General features: G+C 43.4%; 2 protein-coding genes across 4 annotated transcripts in view; both read right to left on the bottom strand.

Moving 5' to 3' along the window:
* GAB2 (GRB2 associated binding protein 2) overlaps positions 1 to 11,301 on the bottom strand; it is a 194,215-nt gene extending 182,914 nt beyond the window's left edge. For both annotated transcript variants that reach the window (XR_007156165.1, XM_047877231.1), the window contains exon 1: positions 11,085 to 11,301. Coding sequence is in view for 1 of the 2 variants with exons in the window: in XM_047877231.1 (XP_047733187.1) it covers positions 11,085 to 11,159 (75 nt within the window). In the remaining variant the exon portion in view is untranslated. The remainder of the gene's footprint in view (positions 1 to 11,084) is intronic.
* A 5,195-nt stretch (positions 11,302 to 16,496) lies between these two features.
* Positions 16,497 to 20,442, bottom strand: part of NARS2 (asparaginyl-tRNA synthetase 2, mitochondrial) — a 138,300-nt gene continuing 134,354 nt past the window's right edge. The window contains exons 15-16 of one of the 2 annotated variants that reach the window (XR_007156508.1): positions 19,733 to 19,809; positions 16,505 to 17,442 (exon numbers count right to left, since the gene is read on the bottom strand). The gene's annotated coding sequence lies outside the window, so the exon portion shown is untranslated. Of the gene's footprint in view, positions 19,810 to 20,442 lie in introns of both variants that reach the window. The other variant, XM_047879162.1, reaches the window with a different exon arrangement.

Here is a 20,442-nt window from a genome sequence, read left to right as displayed (position 1 = left end):
GCCAGTCCAAGAAAATCTTCCAAGTGAGTTGCAGTGATAGTGTATGATACCCAAATGCTGTGGCTCATCAGCTGGGATGAAATTCTCAGAAATTCCACCTCTATAACAGGTCTGTACAGCATATAACAGTGAATTAAGTGGAAGTAACACAGATGTCTAACCAGAGGACATGTGTATATAAGATATGGTACGTTCACTTGCATGATGTTTTTTTTAAGACTTATTATGTACGTGCCCAGGATTTGCTTTAAAATATTCCAGTAAACAAAGAGTAAAAGGGATAGATAAAACAAATATGATAAAAACCTTGATAGTATTTCAAACTATGAATTGGTGGTCATGAGACCATTTTCTTTATTTTTGTGTATGACTGAAATTTTTCATCACTAAAAATGGGAAAAATACTATGTAGAAGTGAAAATATTCACAGTGGTAGCTTGTGGGGGCAGGGGAAGCAGAATACAAGTGACAGTTCATGTTGCTTATAACCATGTAAAATTATATGTATGACCAACCCAGCAAGCAATAAGAGCCCCTTAACGCCCGTGTGAGTTTCTGGATAACATTTTTACTGAAAGAAAAGGATTCTTTGAGGAACTGGCTAATCTCAGGTCTGGATCAGGCAATGTACAAAACAAACCTGAAACATCTTGTCACACCAGATAACAAACCATCGAATACTAGTAAGATCATGTCAAAGGGACTGAGAAGCCAACCTAAATATCTTCAGTCACTGGCTAAAGATTGTACAACATGCACATCAATAAGAATAACCAAGAGGGGTGCCTGGCTCAGTTGGTGGAGCACAAAACTCTTGATTCAGGGTTGTGAGTTCCAGCCCCAAGTTGGGTACAAAGGTTACTTAAAAGTAAAATCTTTTAGGGGCGCCTGGGTGGCGCAGTCGGTTAAGCGTCCGACTTCAGCCAGGTCACGATCTCGCGGCCCGTGAGTTCGAGCCCCGCGTCAGGCTCTGGGCTGATGGCTCGGAGCCTGGAGCCTGTTTCCGATTCTGTGTCTCCCTCTCTCTCTGCCCCTCCCCCGTTCATGCTCTGTCTCTCTCTGTTCCAAAAATAAATAAATGTTGGGAAAAAAAAATTAAAAAAAAAAAGTAAAATCTTTTAAAATGTAAAACAACTTGAAAAGATTCAAACACATCAAATGTATCTAAATACATGAGCTCATAATGATACTAAAAATACCCTAATTAACTGCTTTGAAGGGTACTATGGAACTCACTCTCTTATTTTTCACAACTGGCCAATGAACAAAAAGAAACAAGTTTAAAGCTGGGGGGCAGGGGAGGTAGCTGTTAAGAATAAATGACGGCAACTTTGCCTTCCTTGTAGCTAGTACTGGACAAGGCTTCATCTAGCTCTAAGTGGGAAGCTTATATCATCAGGTAGTGTGCTTGTAATCTAGCAAAAGGAGACTGATACAAGCCTGATGCAAGAATGCGGGGTTATGAAACAACACCATAAAAACAAGCCAAGAAGAGGGCTCACTTCAGGGGTTCCTGGAGGGTAAGGAGACACCTGAGCTTAAAGGGTTTACCACTTACTGGGAAGTTTTTCCAACATTTTTGAAATCGGGCTCCAGAATCTCACACATTGATCTTACATCCCCTAGCACACACTCATTCCCCGGGGACTGGTCCAAGTGACAGCTTCAGGCAAATAAAATAACCGTGTGGTTCTTCTGCTTCCCTTCTCTGATATCAGGAGAGCCGTGAGATGTTCCTTTCAGGAAAGGATTAACTCCCTAGAGTTGACAGAATATCTAGCTTGGGGGTTCCACTTACATTCTGATATTATATAAAATTCAGGTCTGGCCCAAATTTGAAAAGGCGTGAAGACCCTCATGTTCACGTTCGGAGTTCCTATGAGAGGGTTAACAATTGCAAATCAACACCAGCCCCTCCTGCCACATCCTCCATTATTCAATACCTACCCTGGGCTAGACACTGTACTAAGATTGTTTTCACTTGTTATCCTAATAAATTCTCAGACCCTGTGAAGAAACAGTACACCAGATTCACAGACAAGGATATAGGCTCAGAGAATCAAGTCATTTGCTTAGGGACCCAAAGGCCCTTGAAATACAAAGAGATCTTCTGAATACAAACAATGTCAACACACGACTGACATTTCCCATTGAAGGAGTGGCTATCTGAGAGGCAGAGACTCACTGAGTTAGAGTGATGTGCTTTATTAATAAATGTCATTCTATCACCCAAGGTCTTTCACGGACTATCCCCACGGCTATTTACTATTCAAACCACTGATTTCCACTAAAGACTCCACTGTGGATGGAATTTCACTGCCTCCCCCCACCCCATGTGCACTGCCCCTTTCCCATTTTAACTGCTATGTTCCTTCTTAGGCCCCGATGTTTCTCTCTCTTTTTTTTTTTTTTTTTTCCAATATATGAAGTTTATTGTCAAATTGGTTTCCATACAACACCCAGTGCTCATCCCTAGGCCCCGATGTTTCGAGTCTGACTCACATCCACAACTCCTACTCCAGGAAGCCCTGCCATCTTTTTTCCATGCCCAGAGCTCTTGCCTTCATGAAAATCCTTGCTACCTGGACCATATATCTCTATACAAGGGCATTGCTCTGTTTCACATGTACACTTCTGGTCTCCCTAGACTGCTGGTTCCTTGAAGCCAGTGTTGAGAATTGATTTATTCCTTTGGGAAGACAAAGGACACAAAACATACTCTATAAATGCTTGTCAACATTAACTGGATGAAGGCAATAGCCTGCTCGGGAACCTTTATTTCTCAGCATTTCCTATAAGCTTGAGGTTACCATATTCCATTATTCCCTTCCTGCTTGAGAAAGGCCAATGAGAAATAGAAAGCAACATCAAAGTTGTTTCATTAAGCAAAGCAGCAGGCGTGCATTCGTGCATTCCTGCTTTGTACAATTTTACTGCCTCTGGTCCTCAGCTACCCCTGAAAGGACATTCCATACGCATTCAGGGCTATAGGGATTCTATCCTGTCTTTTCCCTTGGATGAGAAGTATTAGCTGGGCCACGTACTAACCCTTCACTAATGAGTTGTGTTCTTTTGAAATTGTGCTAAAATGCACGTATCCTAACATTTATCTTAACTATTTTTAAGTGTGCACGGTTCATTGGCATGAAGTAGTCACACTGTTGTGCTATCATCATCAGCACACATCTCCCAGAACTGCTTTCATCTTACAAAACTGAAACTCTGTACTCATCAAACAATAGCTCCCCATTCTCCTCTCCCTGAAACCACCATTCTACCTTCCCTCTCTATGAATCTGACTCCTTGGTGCTTCATATAAGCGGAATCATATAGCTTGTGTCCTTTCAAGATCGGCTTATTTTACTTAACATAACGTCACTAAGATTTATCCATGTTGTAGAATGTTCATGTGTCAGAACTTCCTTCCTTTTGAGCTGAATCATATTCCATGGTATATATTTATATGAAATACATTTTATTTATTCCTTCATCTGTTGATAGGCATGTGGCTGATTCCAAATGAGGAACTGTGATCCAATGCTAGTAACAAGAAGCTCAGAGACCGGCCCTGGGTTAGAGCAGTCTCTTTGATGTTAAACACTATCACAGAATCAATCCAGTGATTAGGACCACAGAACAGAAAGCCGCTCAAGGAATGTCCGCCTGGTTATCTGTCCCAGGAATGTGGACCAGACAGAAATTTTATTTAAACACTCAAAGAGTCTGTTGTAATAAAGCTCTGGCTTCTTAGGATGAACAAATCTTAGATTTGCTTATTTCTGAAGACCTCCTATTCCCTTGTTGTTGTTGTTCTCCTTCTCCTTCTTTTTATCTTTACTTGACTGAGGCCTAATTGACATGTGTAAGTTTAAGGGGTATAACATTGGCTCGGCACACTTGTATATCACACTATGACATACCACCACAGCATGAGCGAACACCTCTATCACATCACACAATTACCATTTCTTTTTTCCGATGGGAACATTTAACATCCACTCTCTTAGCAACTTTTGAGTATACGACATGGTATTTTAAGTACAATCACAAGGCTGTGCATTAGATCTTCAGAACTTAATTCTTTTAAAAAAAACTTTCTTTTTTAATGTTTATTTATTTTTGAGAGAGAGAGACAGAGACAGAGTGTGAGCAGGGGAGGGGCGGAGAGAGAGGGAGACACAGAATCGGAAGCAGGCTCCAGGCTCCGAGCTGTCAGCGCGGAGCTCGACGGGGCTCGAACTCACAGACTGTGAGGTCATGACCTGAGCTGACGTCGGACACTTAACTGACTGAGCCACCCAGGCACCCCATAACTTAATTCACTTTTAATTGTAAGTTTGTACCCTTTGACTAATATCTCTTCACTTCCCCCATGCTCTTAATCTCCAGTAATCACCATTCTACTATTTCTATGAGCTCGGCTGTTTTAGATTCCACATATAAGTGAGATCATACAGTATTTCTCTGACTTATTTCACTTAGCATAATGCCCTCAAGGTCCATCCATGTTGTTGCAAATGGCAGGATTTCCTTCCTTCTCATGGATGAATAACACACACACACACGACACACACATCTTCTTTATCTATTTATCCACTGAAGGATGCTTAGGTTGTTTCCATATCTTTGCTATTGTGAATAATGCTATAATGAACATGGAGTGCAGATGTCTCTTTAACATCCTGTTTTCATTTCCTTTGGATATACACCCAGAAATGGCATTGTTGGATCATATGATACTTCTATTTTTAATTTTTTGAGGAGGTTCCATACTGTTTTCTTTTTAATTATAGCCATTCCGACAGGTGTGAGGTGATATCTCATTGTGGTTTTTATTTGCATTTCCCCGATGATTAACAATGCTGAGCACCTTTTCATGTACCTGTCGGTTATCTATACCTCTCCCTTGTTCTCCAACCCACAGGTTCTTTCTTGTCTACCTCTTCAGCCTCATAGGCCACTATCTGCATCACCCTGTAGATGGTCCAGCAACACCAAACTCTCTTTAGTGTCCCTGCACACACTCTGCAGTTCTTTGCCACTGGCCGCCACTGTCTGTGGTCTCAGTGTCTGGAAGACTTTCTTCTTTTGGCTTACTTCTAGTCATGGCCACCTCTCCAGGAAGCCTTTTCTTCTTCTTCTTCTGCATAGTCCAAGAACTTGAATGCTTGGCATATAGTGGCTGCTTGATAAATTATTAAACTAATATATTTGTCACACTCACATTCCGTGTTGAAAAGACAAATTTAAAGAAAAATTCAAGACTAATGGGATTACAGGTAATTTTTATTTGTATTTTAGTATTATTCAAATTTTCTAATGATAGGCTGACTTTTCAAATTTACCTTAAAAAAAAAATTAAGATTAACCTGATCAGGAATAAAATGGAGAAATCAGTCTACCAGATTTTAAGACTTCTCATATAGCTATAGTTATCAAGACTATGTGGTATTGGCAGTAGAACTATGGAGCAGAATAGAAAATAGACCCACACAAATATGCCCAAGTGATTTACGACCAAGATGCAAAAGCAATTCAATAAGGGAAGCATGACCTTGTCAACAAAAGGTGGAGGGGCAACTGGGCGTCCATTGCCAAAAACACATAACAACACCAAAAAAAATCTCAAAGTTTCAAATCTCCTACAAAACTAACTAAAAAACAGATCAGGGACTTAAAACTAAAAAATGTTTAGGGAAAAGAAGAAAAGCTCTGCAGCTTTAGCTCAGCAAAGAGTTCTTAGACTTGACCAAAAAAAAAGTACAACTCATAGAAGGAAAAATTGATAAACTGGATCTCATCCAAACTAAAAACTTTAGCTCTCCTAAAGCCCGGTGAAGTGGGTGAAAAGACGAGTTATAGACTGGGAAGAAATATTTGCAAGCCACATTATTTGACAAGGACTAGTATCTTGAGCATATAAAGTACTCTCAAAACTCAACCATAAGAAAAATAACACTCCAGGGGCACCTGGCTGGCTCAATCGGAGGAGCATGCAACTCTTGACCTCCGGGTCCTGAGTTCAAGCCCCACAGGGGGAATAGAGATTACTTAAATAAAAATTTAAAAAAGCAAACAAACCAAAAACCAAAAACCAAACAATTCTTACATAAAACGGACAAAAGACTTAAAGGAAGACATTTGACCAAAGAGGACATACAGATGATAAATATTCATCTGAAAAGATGTTCAAAATCATCTACCATAAGAAAGTGTAAATTAAAACCAGTAAGTGAACAGTTTGAGAAATGAATTATGGTACATATACCATGGAATACTACCGGGCATTAAAAAGAATGAACTAGTGATATATACAGCCACTTGGATGAATCTCCAGAGAATTATGCTGAGTGAAAAAAGCCAATCCCTCAAAGTTACAAACTTACAAATTCATTTATATAAGACTCTTGAAATAATAAAACATAAAAATGGAGAACAGATTAGTGGTTGTCACAGGCTAAGGATGTGGTGGGAATGCCGTGGTAGTGGATGGGACTATAAAAGGGCAACATGAGGGATCACGTGGTGACGGAAATGTCCTGTATCTTGAGTCTATCATTATCAATATCCTGATGGTGATATTGCACTATAGTTTTGCTAAATGTTACCATTAGGAGAAAGTGAGTAAAGAGTACACATATCTCTTTTTACTATCTTTACAAATAGATGTGTACCTATGATTACCTCAGAGTAAAAGTTTAATCAACAACAACAACAACAACAAAAGCTTAGGCTTTGGGACAAAGCCAGGTGATGCTGGACAAGTCACATTCCTTCCTCATAGGGCTAAAATGATTAAAAGATCAATGGTCTAAGCACAGTGCTTGCCACAAAGTAAGCCATCAACAGACAGCTATTAAAATGACAATATTAAGAGTCATGGCAGTGGGGAGGGAGAAGTGTAGAGAAAACTATATTAAGATGATAGCACTAGTGGATTTGGTTGGTGGACAATTAGATGTGGAATAGGGGGTGACAGGAAGTCAAGGCTGATTCCGGTTTCACATTTGAGCAAGTGGGTGGTCAGTGGCACCATTTATTGAGCAGATATGGGATGAAGAATGAGAGTTTAGTTTTGGGTGTGGTGAGTTTGTGATGACTGGGAGACATTCGAGTAGAGATGTCCAGTTAACAACCGTATATGCAGGTCTGGAGTTGAGAACACAACTCTGGGATGGAAATTTAACTTGATAACAACCCGCATGCAATGATAACTGAAGCCAGGAGAATGGACAAAATACTGAGAAGGAGAAAACAGCCTAGACCATAGCCACTGTGACCATAAATGAGCTTCAAACTTTAAGGATTGGGTAACAAGGGTCAATTTAGCAAAAGAGACATATAGTAGCCAAAAAACAACAAAAACAAAAACAAAAACAAAAACACAAGGGAGAAAAGTCAGGCATTTATCATATCACTTAAGAATAAGGTGCTTCAAGAAAGAGTGAGTGGTCTACTGTGACTAAGCAGTGAAGAAATTAAAATGAGAAGTGAAAAAACAGACCTCTGAATTCTGTGACCTGGGTATCACTGGCACCTTTCAGAGAACAGCTTTTGTGAAATGACAAAGTAGGTTTCAGACTGGAACCAACTGACAAGAAGGGAGGAGAAATGGAAACAGTATAAACAACCATGAAGAAGCTTAGCTCTAAAGAAAAGCAGAAAGCACAGTGAGAAGGAAAGGATGGGATACTGAGGGAGGATTTTGTTAAAAGGAAGTGTGTTTACATGTTAATGGATAGAAATAGGTAGAGAGGGGAAGACACAGAATATCCATAACAGAAAGGGTAATAATGACTTGAACAGATAGGACGGGATATGATCCAAAGCACAGGTAGCAGGATTGCTCAGTTAGAAGGGGCACCTCATCTACTCTAAGAAGTAGGGAAAAGGAAAGGAATCATGCAGATGCAGGTAAATTTGGAAATCTGGTTGCAGTATGTGCAGACAGCTACCCTCTGATAGCTTCAATGTTCTTGGTGGAGAAGGCAAGGTCATCTGCTAAGACTGACAGGATGGCTTAATTTTTATTCTGAGCATCAAATCCAGAGATACAGATATTTAATAAGCAAGTTGACTTAATAAAATAAACAATTAGTTTCCTCAAAGCAGTTGTTCATTAGAATCACTACACAATTTTCTCCAAATTAGCCACTAGAGGGCAGTGCGGCTGTCCATAGTTTGTCTTTTACCCCAGTGAAATCAATAGAAAATTACAGAGCAGTGTAGGTCATAAAATGTTTTTCCTCAAGAAAATCTGGCTTCTGCCTTATATATGTGTGTGCATGTATATGCACACACACTCATACACATGCACACTACAGCATGATGGGAGGGCTGTTCCTCCCGCCAGCCTCCCACTGCAGCCATATGATGATGGTCCAGAGGCAATACTCACCATTTTCCAGAGGTCACTTTTTGTAATTCCCCCAAAGTGCACAGCAATGCTGAATAGATCTTTACATCTTCTTATGATTAATAAATTAGAAAAGGCTGACAAAAACATCCCTAAACCTAATCTCTGCTAACATTTGCTATGGCTTCAAGTTGTTTTCTCCTCCCTCAACCTACCACCTCTTCAAATTAGAGAGAGGTTTTTTAAAATTCATTGTAAATAGTTGCAATCTATTTCATGAACTTCTCTTTTCCCTTGATCTCAGATATGTGATATATTCTTAAAATGGAGACTTAACAATCCATGATACCACATGGCTATTGTATATACCAGAATAAGCAGCTATTTTAGGGTGTGTGTTTAGTAACGAGGCTGGGAAATAACTTGTTTCCTAGTTTGATTCTAATGAATTTGGGTCTCTAATGAACACAGGGAACTGGCAAAGCTTCACCTTAAAGCAAGGTGCAGAAATTCTCAACGCCCAAAAAGAAAAGATGTAAAGGCAGACTCTAACTCCAAGAGCTTGGGGTTAGACAACTCAGCCCAGTTTCAACTAAGAGAACTGAGCTCGCACTCAGTTCCAGTCATATCAACGGAACACATTACACCCAAGCCCAAGAGAAGTTGTTAGTAGTTTGATCAGATGTCCATGGGCTGGAGCTGCAAGGAAGTGGGAAAGCGGGTGAGGTCATCATAGGACTGTAGGATGTCAAGTACTTCAAGTGGGTGAAAAAGTTGCTTGACCCCAAAGCCTCCAAACTTGTTTTTGAGCTAAAGTTGCTTGGGAACAAATATACCAAAGAAATGGGTCGTAAAGAGAGTCTGGGTGATAGAGTTGAAGTGGTCATCAAATAGAGATATGGCGTCAAACTGTTTGCAAACTGTATCAAAAGCAAAGTTTCAAGGATCTTTAGGGTAGTGCTCTAATTCGAAAATTAAGAGTCACATTTGTCACTGGATACTCTATTCCACTAGCTGGTATGTTATTACACTTCAACTGATAGCTTTCTTAAGCTCTTTGGGGCCAAAAACTTTTTGTTTTGTTTTTTATAATTATAAAAACATCCATAGCAAATTACTCATCCTTAACCTAATATAAAAATTCACCTTTCCTAATGAGCTGATACAACTCTGAAAAGGGGGAACGTTTCTTTCTTAGCAGTTATAATGCTTTGGCTCCTTGGACATCCCTGAAAAACGAACGTAAGAACGGAGATGAACCCTCCATTGCCTCATCTTTACTGTATTTTAAATCTAGGTCCACTTTGAAAAGTCACTGTTAGAGTCTTCCCAGCAAGTGATTTAAATAAGAGCCTGCTTTCATTTACATACACACACACACACTTGCACTCCCCAACAACATTTCCTTTGAAAAACAGAATGTCACTTCCTCAATCCAGAGGCCAGAAGTCCCTCAGTTCTGATCTGGGGAGCCAAGACAGGAAACTCTGCTAAGCTTCTGCCTCTCCCCCCATGGACAGCCACTGGCGCAGCTGACGGAGGGCAGGGTCTGTTCGGAGTTCCCTTGATGCACTGCAGCTGGAAGGCAACAGCTCACTTTCGTGCTGTGGGAATGATCCCAGAGAGGCCAGCACCAGGAGTCAGTTTAACAAGGGCATTTCAAAGGAAGTGAAAACGGAACAGAAGAGAGACCTTGACACCTTATACCGACCTTACTTCCATTTCCAAACGCCTGCAAACGGCCCAGAGTTGATTGTAATTACTACCATCGTGTACTTTGACCCCACCAGGCAAGGCACTGGATGGGGGGGGGGGGGGGGGACGAGAGGGGCGGTTAGCCAGACCTCTTCACCAGGCGGCACCAGACTGTATACCACCTTCCCCTCGCTCGATGTTGCCAGTTTCTCACTTGGAAGGGAGAAGCTGTCCCAGCGATTTCGGTAAACACCGTCGGTCAGCACCACCTGGCAACTGAGAACCTTGATTTCTCCCGACCCCAGGCACCAAGGACGACACAAAATCCCGGCCAGTTATACCAGACCAAACTGCAATGTCACCATCGTGGGGTGGGGTGGGGGGATGTCTGTGAGAGACATACGGAATGAAGGGGGACAAACAAATGAGTCACTTAATACAAGAGCTGCACATGCCGCTGACGCTGCCCGTGATGCAGAGGCTGTGGACTGGAAGGAAGCAGGCGGTCACCGGGAGGGGCGGGCAGAGAAAGGGAAGGGGGAAAGGGTGTGAGGAGCCTCGCCCTTTGTGGGGGCCGGACCGAGCCGCCCCGCAGCCTGCGCCCCCCTTTCCCGCCCACTCCCGCAGCCCTGCAGGCTGAAGCCGCTCGGGGTTACTATGGTCCCCCAGCCCCGGGAATCAACTCTCTCGGTCTCCAAAACAATCAATACAAACTTCGATACCGTATTTAGTTTACAGGGAAGCTGGCTGGGGAGGCGCTGCCGCCGCGCCCGCCCGGCGAAGAAGCAGCCGCAGCCTCAACCTGCCCGCCCGCCCGCTCCGCCCCTCGGCCGCGCACCTGTGACAGGTGTGCAGGTGCCCCACACAGCCCCGAGTCGCGGGGCGCGCGGGCCGCTCCTCGCCCCCCGGGGCCCCCAGGGCCCGCCCTCTCCGTCGGCGACGCCCCTCCCGGAGCCCCCAGCCCCTGGGCAGGCCGCGGGGCGCCCTCCACCCGCGCTCTCGGCGGCCGCACCCGCTCGTCGCCCGCACTCACATAGCGCCTCAACTTCTTCTCGGGAGGCGATTTCCTCAGCCAGCCGGTGCACACCACGTCGCCGCCGCCGCTCATGCTGCCGGCCGCCTGGAGCCCGCCGCGGGGTCGGGCTGACAAGGGCGCGGACGCGGGCCGCTGGGTCAGCCGGCCGGCGGTGCGCAGCTCACGGGGGAGGGGAGGGGCCGGGGCGGCCAGCGGCCGCGGGGCGAGGACGAGGCGGCGCGGCGCGGCGCGGGCCCGGCTGCCTCGCGCGCTCCCGCTCTCCCCGCGCGCGCCCGCGCGCACTCCCAGCCGGGCCGCGGTGGGGGCGCCACAGCAGGAAAAAGGGCGGCGCGCGCTCGCCACGCCCACAGCCCGCCGCGCCCCCCCGGCGGGCCGCCTTCAAAGACGCAAACACCGCCTTGCCTCTAGGGACCCGGGAAGCCCGAGGTTTGAGCGGACGCCGAGGCCGGCGGCCGGCCGCCAGCCGCCAGCCGCGCCCCCGGGTCTTGCTTTCCGCCCGCAAGCTTCAACAGCAATCCGGGGATGCGGCCGCGCCCCTGGTGGGAACGGGGGTGGGGTGAAGGGAAGGGTCTGCGCGCCCTCCATCGAGAATCGATTTTTCACAGAGGGTCGTCAGGAAGGGACCCGAGGGCTGCTCGCGTTTCCTATGCACTCTGAGTTTCAGGTTTCAGTGGGTCAGGTTCTGGCTGAAATAAGTGATCCGCTTCCCCGCAAGAGTTTCATTAACTCTCGCACCCCCTTGGCGGGAGAAGCAAAGATGAAAACAGACTAATACGTGCTGGGCGCTTTTACATTCCTTGTTTACTTACTTGTCTTCACAAATCTACAAATTGGGCGAGCGGTATTATTCCCATTTTACAGATAGCCTAAAGTGCCAAAGCCTGTACAATGGAGAGCCAAGTGGGTCGTAATCCATTTTATCCATAGAGAAGTGTGCTATGGGCAGGTATGTAGGAGACACAGCATCTCACACTCTCCACACCACGTTGGACTAAGGCTATTTTGTCCATTTTCCAGTTTCTGTTCAGTGAAGCTAGTTGTTTCAAGCTGTTGGACATCGTTCTGGTTTTATACCTGGGTTGGAGAAAGTTCACTCACTTTAATCAATTTGTAAAAGCAAATCCTTTACTATCTGCCAGCTTTTCTAAGCATCATGAGAGGTAGAAGTCAGCTCCCCTGCACCCTCATTTCACTATCCTGCTGGATTGAATGTAGAGCCAGAACTATCAGGCTACAGCTGGGATCGGAGCTGCCTTAGCTTTCTGACTGAGCGATCCTTATGCCACATTTAAGGGCCACCACTAGAATTATGGCCATTTTAACCTCTGGCTTTAGTACCTTGGAACCCTGAGACAAATATCAAAATACTCAAGCCTGCCAAATCGATCAGGAGGCGGCGACTCCCAACCAAAATAAAGCAATCTTTCTGACTTCATTCACATCTGAGTCATAGTGCCAAGTCTCAGGGATTGCAGTCTGAGAGATCTGCATGGATTGTCTGCAGCTGAAGGTATATGATGCAAGTCAGGCATACATATGCCTCATCTTTCCCTAGAAGAGTAGTCTTCTGATACATATCCTTTGATAGGTGTATGATTCAAGACAGACTGGCAGCAGATTCAGCAATGGTTAGTTGGGCGTTGCGCTGCATTCTGCCAGAAGCTCTTAAATTGTTTTGCAAAAGACTCTTTCCTCCCCATTATTTACAATTCCATGTGGAAAAAGAAAAGTTTGGTGTTTTGTGGGCAATGAAAGGAGGGGCCTTGAAATACAACGGTTACAGAGTACAGGTTTCCCCCTACCCCTGCAATCCAAGGGGGGTGTGTTCCCATGAAACCTTTTGGTAAGCTGAAATGGGGTAAAGTGAAGAAGCAATTACCATCACCAAAAGGTGAAAATTCTGTTGGTGAGCAAAACAAGCAGTAATGTAGGTCTTTCGTAAAAGTGAAGGGGCATAAAGCAAACTTGTGGATAGTCTGGGAAACCTGTATCAGCTTCAAGAAGTCTTCTCTGAACATCCCATTCCTTCCCCAAAGCCTACAGAAAGGGCCTCTTCTCGGTGCTCGGTGCCTCACCCCACCTTTCTCATTACTTAGCTGCCAGCACCCAGCTCAGGCTGCACACAGGAGGCTGGACTGTTGCTAAGGTCTCTGGCTGCACCCTGGTGTGCCTCAGTCTTCTGAGCCTGAGATGTGTGCCAGGCCTGGGGACAGCCCTTGAACAGAACGTTCCTGTCTGGGCCTTCACTAAGTCCTCTCCACTGCGTGCTGTTTTTTGTTGTTGTTAATGCCCTCTGGTTTTCACTGGTGAGAAGTGAGAAATGAATTAGGAGTGGTTTATTTACACGAAGATAGGCGCCATCTATTGGAACCAGTAGGGATGACAGCCCCCGCCCCCCACAGCCCCCAAACCTGTGAGGACACGCATCACTAGTCTATAATTTAGGCAATTTTGATTAAAGACCATGGGTATTTCCTGGGGGGAATTAATGACCGGCTGCAAAGAGTGCTTTGGGTCATTAATCCTATATTCTCATTAAATCCTCAGGAAATGACCATCTCATGGTGAGAGCTTCTCTGGAGGAAGCATTGCAGAGATTAGAGAACTGCACACCTGGGAAGAAAGCATGGCCACAAGGGTTTGCTCCTGCCCCTCCCCCACCCAAGCCTGGGTTCTAAAGGGTGCACTCTGGCTTTGAGTGTCGTCAGCAACAGCCTGCATCCGTGCCTGTCTGCGAGTTGAGGGTTTGTGGCCAGCGGCAGGTGCATGGCTGATGGAACGGTCCCAGGAACGGGTTGGAAGGGCTGGAAGGAGAGCTGTCCTCAACTGCACACCAGGCTGGCATGATTAATACCACCCACGCCAAGCTTGACGTCAGTGATTGGACCGGGGGTGGGGATGGATGTTTGTGTCCTAGCCTAGCCTTTTCTCCCCTTCAATTTAGTTGACAGGTTAATTTCAGAGCTGAGTGCTGCTTGCTAAGGTCATTGTGGCCAGCTGAGCCACCTCAGCTGGTGACTTTCAGGACACTGGACTCTCATGAATGTTGAGGTGTGTGCCACTTTAACCCCGGATGCTTTGAGCTCACTTAGTTCCATCTAATTACTGTGAGCTACTCAAATCAATTTCTGGCATCTGGATGGGACAGAGATCTGAAAGTGGGCTTGGGGTGTGGCTGAAGACCTAATAGTGTGGTTTCCTCCCTGTCTGCAGCTGCTAAACGTCTGAGAGTTACTTGACATTACACCCAGTGTTAGATATTCTGGAAATAAACTTTCTTATGGGAAAAGTTGGAGCAAGTCCCGTTTCCCAATTTCTCTTTTGTGAAAAATTAGAACTTGTGCTAATTGCTTTGGGGCAGTAAGGTTCTGGGACATTTCTGCAGACACTGGTGAGGGTGGTACATCACTGTATTCAGAGACCATGCTGTGGATTTATCATATTCTCCCAGGAACGAAGACTTGTCAAGTCCCTGAGAAAGTGCCCTGGTATTCCAAACCATACTTTGCATGATGGCCTCTTACTTCCTTCAGAGAACTTCTACCTTGGATTGGATCTTGAACATATGTCAAGACCCCTTTCCTTAAAACTCACCATCCCCACACCTCAGCACAGTTGTTCATGTTTTTCTTGAATTCACATTGCACACATATATAAATTAGGTTATCACACTGTACTGCAAATACCTGAGCAGGGCTGGGTCGTCCTCATTTGTGGTATCCCTAAAGCCTCTCTGCATGGTGCCAGGCACATAATCAATGCTCGCTAAATGTCGTGAGAATGAAAAAAAAAACAACCCTTAATGGATGACAACTGGGAGCTGTGGACTCCTGAAGCATCCAGAAGTCTCTGATCCATCCACACCAGAGAACAGGATCTGTGAAGGTACTTATAAGCAGCTAGAGTGTTTAAATCCACAGTGACTGGTCTCATGGAAGGGGCTGAGCAGGTGGAGGTAATCCTATGCAGTTTCATGTTCACAGGTGGTTGAAATCCTGGGGTAGTTTCTAAAAACAACGGCTCCTTAGACCTTTTGACTCCTATCTCCAGGCTCCAGAGAAGTAACTGTGTTAACTTTTGGTTTCCAAACCCCGACATTGTTGTGCAGACTCCCCAGATACTCTCCTCTCTGGGGCTAAGAATTAAATCATTTGTGGTTTGTCTGATATCTGGCCTCATTGTGACAGTACTACAGGCGCTCTATCACTTAGCCCCTTGTACCCAAACACAATACTAGCAAAACAGGAGAACATATGTCTCCTGAGTCCAAGTTGAGTTTCTTCTAACAGCTGACCAGAAATGTCATTTTCTTCTGCAATGAATGCATGTATAGTGGCTTTGCAGATTTGCTAGTATTTTTGTTGGGGATCCAAAGGCCACAGGAGACCATCTCATTTTATTTCTACCAGAGGTACCCACAATGGTTATCTGATCCATACAACCAGTGTTGTGCTGATAAATGTTTAAAACCTGGCTCACTGGTGGTTGTAGTGGACGTAGCCTTGATTTGTAGTATACGACAATTTTTGTGGTGCTAATACTACACCCTCCCCACCTTCCTGACCAATTTCAAGCTATAGACTTTATGTTCATGAATACAGTTAAGGGATGCTCGTAATATATCTTTATTTAGTACTTCCAAAATAAAGATACAATAGACAGAGCAGAGATAACAGGAAAATGTAGTGGATTAGTAACTGATAGTTCTGGTTACTTATTCCCTTTGTTTTTCATATAATTTATTTAACTGTAAGTTTATGAGTTAACTTATTAATGTATCATTCATATGCCATAAAAGTCACCCTTTTAAAGTGTGCAGCTCAGTTTTTAGTATTTCACGGAGTTATGTAACCGTTATTGCTATCTAATTTTAGACCATTTTTATTACCCCCAAAAGAGATTCCATATCCATTAGCAGCCACTCTTCATTCCCCTAATCTGAACCCCTGGCAGCCACTAATCTACTTTGTCTCTATGGATTTGCCAATTCTGGACATTTCATGTAATTGGAATCCATGGCCTCTTGTGTCTGACTTCTTTCACTTTCTATAACATTTTCAAGGTCCATTCATGTTGTAGCATACATCAGTTCTTTTTATTGCAAATATTGCAATATTACAAATATTAATATTTCCTTGACTGGATGTATCACATTTTATTTATTCATTCTTCAGTTGATGGATATTTCAGTTGTTTCCACTTTTTGGCTACTATGAATGTTGCTGTGAACATTCATATGTGTACAAGTTTTTGTGTGAACCTACATCTTCACTGCTCTTGGGTATATACCTAGGAGTCAAATTGCTGGATCATAGGGTGACTCTGTGCTTAATTTTTTTTCTTTTAAAGTAAACTCTACACCCAACGTGGGCCTCAAACCCATGGCCCCGAGATCAAAAGTCACATGCTCTACGGACTGAGCCAGCCAGGCACCCGTGTGTTTAACTTTTTAAGGAATGGTTGAACTGTTTCCCACAGTGGTTACACCATTTTGCATTACCAGCAATGTATGAGAGTTCCAATCTGTCTCCCATCTTCTCCGATTCTTGTTACTTTCCATTTAAAATTATTTAATTTTAATAATGCTATTTTTTAGCAACCAGCTTGCAAAATTTTTCACCACTGTCTGCGCTCATGGGTTGGTATGAGCGAGCCATCCCTAGCCTATGACTGCACACAGCCTACCAGAGGAGGCCCCACCATCCTTCTCTGTAGTTAAGTTCCATTTCTTTCCTGCTGACAAGAGCAATACTCAATAGATTTACATTTCCTTCCTCTGACATCCTTTCTATAGAAAACTGAAACCTTAAAAGATCTGATTTTCTTCTACTTTGGAATTAAGAAGATTTTGGATTCTGGAGGATCACAAAGTTTTCAACTCCCACCAAGCACCCTGGGAAGAACATAGTGTTTCCCTCGGACATTTGTGACGAGAAACAAAGATAAAAAACAAAATGTATCTTCCTGACACCCAGATAGATCTTCTGGATGAGCTCTCAAGCAGTTGCTTCAACAGGGCAAACAGCTGTGGTCTGTTTTCAACATAATTTGATGTAATCAGGGTTAATTTTGATGATGCAGTAACTCTGAAGACTGTTTTTTAACTGGATTACTGTTGGGTCAACAATCATGTGGTATTACATTTAGTGGCTGAAACAAAAGCCAGAATTAAAACAGCTTCCCCCCAGCCCCTTCTAAATGACAGCCCCACCGGGATTAGGAGTTATGAGGCACATTTAACACAATTAACTAAAAAAGGAAAGTAGTTGCAGTCAAATTACATGCAAGCTTCTCCAAGGTCCAGAGTGTTGACTGTGCAAAGAGCTGGAAACTTATTTGTTGCTGTTTTCTTTTCCTAGAATGATTAGAAATATGTTGGCAGTAATCATTATAAGTTAACGTTTTCGTAACATTCTAGGAAAAAGCCCGAAGATTTTCTTCAGAAAAAATTTTCCGGAACCAAATGATGATTTTAGCAGTTCCCAGTTCCCTATTTTCCATGCATGTTTTCAAAATGATTATTTTAAGCGAGGACTAAATTCAGGGTGCGGCATGCCAGGGTTGAATGGATATGGTACACAAAACTCTAAACACATTTGGAACTGTTTCTGAAGAGGAAAATCTTTTATCTTACTTTCATTGTTTATGGCTGGCCAACAGCAGGGTCTGGCTTGCTCTAGGCACACATGCTTTTTTATTTAGTCTCTTACAGTTGGCAGTTTTGGCTAGTCTGAAACCCAGCTAAGGCTTATGACAAAAGCCATTCTTATATAGTTTTGGAAAGAATCTTCAAAAATAGATGCCTTGGGAAGCTGCCAAATGTATTGGTTCTTCAAGACCTCTCTAATCTGATTTTGTACTTCAAAAAAGGTCTGATATTTGTCCAACCCCCCTCTGTAAATAAGCATCTATTCACTTGTTTTGTTTTTGTGACTCAGGGTATCAAGACACTTGAAAAGCAAATATGTCACTCACTTATCCTCCGATGGCATCTTATCAGAAATTTCTCATCTAAATAATTTCCTGATTAACATGTATTCTGGGATAATGTGGGGGTATGACTAAAAGGTAATGGAAGTACAACAACAACAAAAAGTAATGAGAATTCTTTCCATAAATCAGATAGTGTATTAATGTTCTCTTTTAGTTGCAAAAGCAGATACCTGTTTTAAATTTCCTTAAGCCCAAATAGGAAATTTATTGGTTTAAAAAAAAAAAAAAGAGGCACATCCCATGGAACCCAAGAAAAAGCTGAATAATCTGGCCTCAGGAAGGTTAGTAACTGAGGACTAAATATAGCAAAAACTAGGCAGCCAGTTTGGATGTGTGTGTCTGTCTCTCACAGGCCATCTGGTTTTTCGTCTCCGAGCATGTGCCTTCATTTCTCTCTGCAGACTGCCTTCTCTGTCTCTTGAGGCACATGGTTGCTCTGCATTTCCTAAGTTTATATATTCCTGGTCCAAGCAACCAGTCCAGACTTTCTAGTGTTCTCAATCCCACTTTTCCAAGGGAAAATGATACTGGCCCATTTTGGGTCAGGTATCCACTGCCAGTCCACTCAGCAAGGGAAGCTCCTGTCCCCACTATGTCTGCAGGGGATCTATGGGCTAGGGTGCGGTGGGGGCAGTGATTCTCAGAGCAGGAATGGGCTTGATAACTAAACTGACACCTTGCCAAGTATTTAAGAGAGGCATGAAAACTGATCTACTTTCTTTCAGGACTTACCCAGTACCTATCATTTGAAACTCTGAAAACACTTAGAAAGGCATATACTCTTATCCAAATGCAAACTATATATTCAAATACATGTTACTTAGGAAAGGTCATTTATGTCCTTGTTATTTAATTCTCAGTAAGGATTTTCTGAGAACCTACTACCATGAGTTCAGCATAGGGACACCGAGATGAGTAAGACCAGGGTCTTAAGAAGTTCAGGGTGTTTCTGGGGAGAGAAATAGGTAGGCAGGGGTCTACAGTAGTGTGTGGACAATGTTGTAGTAGAGGTATGTTCAAAGGATTGTGGGAACACAAGAGAATTATCAACCAGCTGCATGGGAACTAAAACTATGAGCTCTTAGGTTTTTCTTGTTTTGGGGTGCCCCACAGAGATAGGCACTGAGTTAGCAGTAATTAACTGAAAATCTGAGCAACTCTGAGTTCATCTGAGACTTGCTGTGAATTTCTCCCCTCAATCAAATATATTCATTTGTTATTTACTGAGCACTCACTGTGTACAAGGACATGGGTCGGTGCTGGTTTTGTAATGATGAACAGTAGAGTGAAGTTCTTGAGAACTCTATTTAGTTACTGTACTCTAGAAGCAACACCAGGAGAGACACCTTAGAAACTCACGTTCAGTAACAGCTCCTAAATTACCAATTGAACTTATACTTTTAATTTTTAACTTTTTGTTCTATGTTCAGGCAAAGGCTCCAGACTTGGATTTTTATGCTGAAAAGGCTAGTTTAAAATTTTATGAAATATTTCAGATACATAAAGAGGGAAACACCAGTTTGGGAATTACTTTTTAAGGAGAATTTCCCTGTTGTCTGATGGACATATTTCTTTTTCCTTTTCTTTTTGGGTTTTTTTTGGACACCTCAATGACACCTAATTCATTCAAGAGTTTTTTAATGAGTACCCACTATGTGCTGGATACTCTCCAGGGCACTGCAGATACAAAGATGGATGCGGTCTCTCTTGTGTTACGGAGCTCTCCTTCCTGCAGAGAAGACAAATGGCAGTGTAAGATGGCTGGTATTTGCATATGGTTCTCAGGGAGCATAATGAAAGGAGTGATTCTGGAAGCCACTGTCCAACCACTGGTATCTTGAAGTACAAGTAACATAGACGTGAAAATGTAGAAACTCTAGTTGCATTTTGGAGTGTCACCCCTCCTAAAATAAAGCCTCACAGCCTCAGTGTGATTAGAGTTGTATTATTTTGATTCTAGGTGACTAAGAGGTGACAGGTGTGTCGCCTGGGAAAGCCACCCAAGCCCATCTATAGGCATGTGGAGACAAGCAGTGCTGTGTCAGAATGCAGGGTATATTCCAGCTCGACGGGCAGGACAGCAATCTGTTGAGGATGGCTAACCCAATGGAAAAAAGTTAATCAAGAGCTATACAACAGTCAAGCACCAAAACACAGAAGTTTCCACACATGATAATTTTGTGGTTGTTGATCAGTGAATAGCCCACTCCTAAGTTTTCTGAGAAATACTAACCATACATAAGAGCCTTCCAGAACAGGTTAGTAAAGCAGACATGTTTGTTTCAATAAAATTGACATGTCTGGTTGGTGGGGGGGGATAGGCTGGAAAAAGGAAGGGGAAGAATCTGGATGTTGATATATT

The sequence above is a fragment of the Prionailurus viverrinus genome, chromosome D1 (assembly GCF_022837055.1).
Source record: "Prionailurus viverrinus isolate Anna chromosome D1, UM_Priviv_1.0, whole genome shotgun sequence".
NCBI lineage: Eukaryota > Metazoa > Chordata > Mammalia > Carnivora > Felidae > Prionailurus > Prionailurus viverrinus.
This window is presented reverse-complemented; position numbering and strand designations above follow the sequence as displayed.